Genomic DNA, 5,817 nt, shown 5'->3' with positions numbered 1-5,817 from the left:
ATCTTAGAGATATTTTAGTAGGTCATCTTTAGCGAATTTCCCAGGGTTGGTCTCTGACATTATGTAGTTATTCTTTTCACCATTAATCCTTCTGCGAACGCTACTGGCTATCTCCCATGTTTAAAGGGGCTAGGTTATCTACATTATTATCTATTAGATGGTAAGTAACATTTCGTCAAGGATCTTTCTGCCTATTTACTGTTATGCCTATGGCACCTGGCAAAGTATAATAACTTCATAATAAGTGCTTGTCGACTGATCGCATGATTATTATAAAGATTTACAAAGCTGAATAGAATTCTATAATCAATCCTTTGAAAGAGATTGTATTTGTCAGAGTTAGAGCAAAGACTTGATTTAATTTTTTTCTGATACAAGCATCTTGAAGCAAGATTTTAGTTTTTGCAAAATCAAAACAAAACAAAACTTAAAAAAAGACGTCACCTAAAGGTCCAGTGGATTTTCAAAACTAGTAGGGGATATAAATTATTTTAAATAATAGAATAGGTGGAAATAAGGACAGTGGACAGATCTCTAAAAATGAGAGAATTTTTTAATTCATTTATTAATTCAGTATATTTTATTGAAAAACTACTATATGTCACTCACTCTTTTCTAGGAGCTTAAAATCAATGATGCGTTTGCTCTACCTAGTAAAATATTATTCAAAATGATTTCCTTTCTCCTTTCTAAATTTGGTACTGTGCTCTCATTGGCATTTACAAAAAGAACGCCAAAACCAAGAATAGCACACTGTGTCTTGAAGGATGTCACACAAAAATAGCAAAATAATAGTTCTAGAGAACATGCCTCAAAATAAAAGAACAAAATGAATGAAGGAAAAAGATAGGAAAATTTAATTTAATGAGTTTGGGGAAAATTGTGGTATTTCCATAGATTCATAAGGTTTGATTCCGGTGCTAGTGACAGTGTTGATGGTGACGGGGGTGATTGTAGTTGGGGTTGGGGTGGGAGGACTAATTAAGAAAAGAATACAAATTTGAAAATATGAAATGGCTAGGGCTGTCCCGGGATGTGAGAGTGAAGAGCCTGGAAACTTAAGCTTCATTAGCTTGTAGTAAGTAAGTCCATTTGTGTTCATAAGATATTTGTCAGTGGATCTGAGGTTTATTTCAGAAGAGGAGCTAGTCTAGAAATATCTTTTTAAAACATATATGACCAAGGAATCCTTTTTTCAACTTTTAACTGTTTTTCAACTTTTTAATTTAGTGACTGTTAGCATTTCTAGGAGCTGGTGTCTTGCAGTACATCCTTTGGGGTACATGGGCAGAGGGCTTTACGGTTTTCAGTGCTCACGTACTTCGTCTCAGTCCTCCAGCAACTTTTTGTAGTCCTTTTTTACAACATATTACGACATGTTGTGTTCTAGGTATTTTACATGTGCCATCGACATATCCCAGTAGTCCAGTAAGGACAACAGCAACAAAAGCAACAACAAAAATAATAAAGGTGGAGGAAGAGGAGGAGAATCTACTTATTAAATATCTACTATGTATCAGGCATTCTTTGAGGGCTTTACATACTTGTAATATTTAATCCTCAGAAACCTGGGAAATGTATATATTTATATCCCTTATTTTACAGGTAGGATAAGTGAGCCTTCGAGAAGTTAATTTCCTGAGGTTAATGGGCTTGTAAATGAGGACCCTGGAGTATAAACTCAAGTCTTTTGACTCCAACTCCCTTGTTCTTTCCGTTTCACTAATTGTTTTACATGAATGCTCATTATGTGAATTTGCAGTCTCCAGTAGACCATTCGGAGTCACTATTTTTGTTTGTATTATTTGTAGCAACTGAGCAAATGAATATCTTCCATATAAAGGTGGGTAGCCGTTATTAAATAGTATTGCTCAAGGAAGTTCTTAGAAGGTAAAGTCTTGCTTTAATGAGGTTTCAGTAAACACAACTTTTTTTTCATCTTTCCTTTAGGAAACATGCAATGAATTTCGGGTATTGATGAAAAATGGGAAGTTATTCTGTTCCCAGGTTAAAAATCTTCAAATCCCCGATGGAATAACGTTCCTTAAGAGATGTGCAAAGTGCAAAATAATACTGTGAGTTAAGATTCTCTTTCTTCCAGGTGTTTGAGTTACCAGCTGTTCTCCGAACTAGTAAATGTATTCTTATTTTCTGGCAATTATATTACTCTAAATATAAATGGTTAAATAAAAATTCTTCATAGATCACTCTAGCACCTCTGATCAGATAAAGTTGGATAAGTGCCACCCACCTAGAAAGATTTTAATAGTTGTTCAAATAAGACTCCAAAATGCCCCCAAAAGGCCCAGTATTAATATCTTATGTAAATCTTAATAGTCTTTTGAGAATGTAGTTCCAAATAGAGTTTCCTCGCTCTGGAAAAAAAGTAATAATAATTTAAGAAAGGAAGTCACATTTCTTAGGCCTGTTAAGACCTGACTGTGTTATACCTTAGGGACTGAGAAAAGCTCCTTGGGGATGATGCCAAACTTTCCTTGTGGCAGCCAACCAATAGAAGAATTTATGCAGGATACACCCTGCCTCTGTGAGCTGCCAGTGTCTTCAGACATCTGGGATTATGCCAGGATGAGGTAGACTAAAGAGTTGACTGGAGCTTCCCATTACTTATAACTCAGAATTAGTATCCCGGAAGTTAACCAACATCACTGCAATGCTTTTTAACTTGATTTCCTTTTCTCCAATGACATCCCAAAAAGTGGAAGAAGGCTTGAGTTATCCATGGCAAATCCTCAAATCAAAGTGTCTCTATTTGTTTTTGAACAAAGAGGTCATTCTCAATTTCTGAGCATCATCAAAACTTCAACACTGTTACCAAGCCCATACTAAGCTTACCCACTTAAGATAATTATGTGATAATTAGCTTTTTAAATGCCAGGCTGGTATGTGTCAGTGGATTTAATTTGACACAGTCAATAATATTGGGATAATGAAGTGCTGCTTCTAGTGAAGAGACTGTGGGATGATGAAGGGAGGCAGGGCAAGATTTAGGGTGGAGAAAGCCCAAGGAAGGTTGAAGAATCATTTCTTAATCATTTGAAAGCTGAATATAAACCAGCAGATATATTATTTACTATAAAGTTTCCTTCTTATTACATAGGATGTTTTGATAGTAGACTGAAACTATGAATATAATAAATTTACTGAAAACTAATTTAAAACAAAAATGAATTGACTTAAGATACACTTCGAAATCACTCACTCAATTGTTATTTTTATTATCTATATAAATTATGTTGGTTTTTGAATCTGGAAAAAAGAAGAATGTATGAGACATAAGAGTTATCTGCAAATTGCTAAATTTACCCTGTGGGTCCTTGGAGGTTGGAACCGGAACCAAAACAGGTAGATTTGGGTTCAATGTGAATATGGTCTTTCAAAGAGAGCATTCCAACAATGGCACAGGTAGCTTTTAGAGTTGGTGACCACCAGGATGTTAAAAGTATTTAAGGGGGTTGTCTGTTACGCAGTTAAAGGTAGATTCTTGCCTTCAATAGAACCATGTTTGAGATATTTTTAAGCACTAAGGAGAGATTTGGGGTACCTCTAGACATCCCTCCATCCTGACATGCCAGATTGGGCAGAGGAGAACAGTCAGATTAAGTTTACTGTGTATGCTGTTATGCCTAAGTGTTGGGCAAGCATGTCTAAGCTATGTGGTTCCTTGCTCTCTTCCAGGGAAGAAGAAGTGCAATCCCAGAAAAGGGCTAGGCATTTAGGAAGAGCCATCAGAGCCACAGCCCCAGCAAAGGTGAGACTATTTGGAGTTAATTTGCCATGTTTGCTTTCGAGATTATATTTGACTCTATGTAGAATTGTTTATTTCCCAATTACTAGGTCCTACCTGAGGTGAAGCCAACTTCTAAGAAGGAAGGGAACATGGCGAAGTCCACGGGTGGGCTAAATATCTCATACAGCTTGTTCATAACCTAACTCTCTGAAAACACTTTGGGCACTGGCAGATGCAAAGAGGTGAAATAGGCCAGTGTGATTGATGTCTGTCTTCCATGGCCATTTCTCATTCCTCCTGTCCTGTCTTAACTTCAAAAAGCCTTCGTGGGATTGTAGAACTAAGTTCACATCTCAGAGTTCTTAATTATTGTTTATGTCACTTGGACAATTTATGTATCTCTGGTTCTCAGTCTTTTCATCTGTGAAATGAAATGTGGATCAAATGAGAAACCAAGTTTAAAAAGCCAGATAGTGTTTAACATGTGTTAGTAGGCGTTCGATTCATTTTATTTCCTTTTTCTTATCTCCTTTTACTGCCTACTGTATGTCTTTCTTAATATCTAAAGAATTCTCCTAATTTGATGAGAGTTGCTTGTTTCTATCTATTTTCCAGATTGGGATTCAGGCCACTATTTGTTTGAAAAAAGTGAAAAAAAATATTTTTAATAAAAAATGTTATGAAAGAAAGTGCACAGATGCAACCCACCATTCCACTTGACAAATATTTTTTATTCATACAAAAATTTTTATTTATACAAAAAAAACAAAAATTCTAGGCCCCAATTGGGGAAAATTTTTGGCCTACTATGTTTCACAATAGTTATTGACAAAGCTGGGGCTGTCACCAGGTATTCTGACAAATACTCAGGATAATACAAGCAAATGATGTTACTCCAGGTCTCCTATGTAGCTTCTTCTCCAATATCTTTTTTTCTCTTCCTCCTTTCCTGTCCCTAACACATAATTAAAATGATCTGTCAGGGCAGCCACACCCAAATTGCTTTAACGTCCCTGCTCTAACCAAGCTACCATCTTCCTTGTCAGTGTCACTCAGGAATGTGTGAGAACCTCAACCTCCGCAGAATATCTAGTCAACCAAATTCTTTGCCTGGGCTCAACCAGTTTCACTTTTAAAACAGTAACACCCTCACCACTCAATTAGTCAGTCTGCAAATCCTTTGTCTGAGCAAAAGGGAACTGCTTCTGTGTTCTACAAAATCTGTGGGGGTCAGAAAATTTTACTAGTAACTTTCAAATCTGCCTTTATTTGTCACATTTGGAGAGCAGCTCATTCTGTGAGATTTCTTCTTCCCCTTCTCCTTTCTTTTTCCTTTATGAAAAACTGATAGGTCAATAGTGTTTAAAAATTCAAAATATAAGCAAATGACATAAAAATAAAATACACATACCTCCCAAACCTAACAGACTTGCTATTTAAAAAATATTACTGGTCCAATGTTTTCATATGTAGACCACATTTATTGAATTTTAATTAAGTAGGATTTTTAAGAAATAAAATTACAGAATTTTAAGACATCTTCACCTCTCTGTTAACATTTTATGCCTGAGTATTTTCACACCTAGGCAAAGTTCTTACAGAGGCATGATTTGCTTCCTAGGAAACCACTTACTTATAAGTGAAGGCAATTAATGTTTGGCTGTGTGTGTTTCAGGTAATTTCTGTCTAGATTTTTACTTGTCTGTGTTTAAATAGATTCATGCAATTATACCATGCTTTTGTTGGTATTTTTCTCTCTACTATAAATGAGAAAAATCTACCTACTTTTTATGCTTAGATTTCTCCCATCAAAAATTAACCCTGACACTCAAAATAAGGTGATCTACCTGTTCAAGATTTTTCCTCCGATAGACCTCCTTTTTGTCTTCCATCATCAATTTCTTCTTCACTAGTATGTCATTCTTTCACCTCCCAACTCTGATATCCGATCCATAACTAAGTCTTGTTAGGATTGTTTATAAAGTATATCCCAAATTTGACTCCTTTTTACCATTTCTATTTCTACCATCTCAGTCAGATTCTTCATAATTTCTGATATCTAATATATT

General features: G+C 35.5%; 1 protein-coding gene across 1 annotated transcript in view; it reads left to right on the top strand.

Annotated features, from left to right (window-relative positions):
- The window catches only part of SPINK5 (serine peptidase inhibitor, Kazal type 5), a 128,162-nt gene that overhangs the window by 58,940 nt on the left and 63,405 nt on the right, over positions 1–5,817 (top strand). The window contains exons 6-8 of the mRNA XM_023525347.1: positions 1,391–1,428; positions 1,951–2,075; positions 3,697–3,769. Coding sequence (XP_023381115.1) covers positions 1,391–1,428; positions 1,951–2,075; positions 3,697–3,769 — 236 coding nt within the window. The remainder of the gene's footprint in view (positions 1–1,390; positions 1,429–1,950; positions 2,076–3,696; positions 3,770–5,817) is intronic.

The sequence above is a fragment of the Pteropus vampyrus genome, unplaced genomic scaffold (genome assembly GCF_000151845.1).
Source record: "Pteropus vampyrus isolate Shadow unplaced genomic scaffold, Pvam_2.0 Scaffold552, whole genome shotgun sequence".
Classification (NCBI taxonomy): Eukaryota; Metazoa; Chordata; class Mammalia; order Chiroptera; family Pteropodidae; genus Pteropus; species Pteropus vampyrus.
The sequence above is the reverse complement of the archived record's forward strand: the minus strand, read 5'-3'. Positions and strand labels throughout refer to the sequence as shown.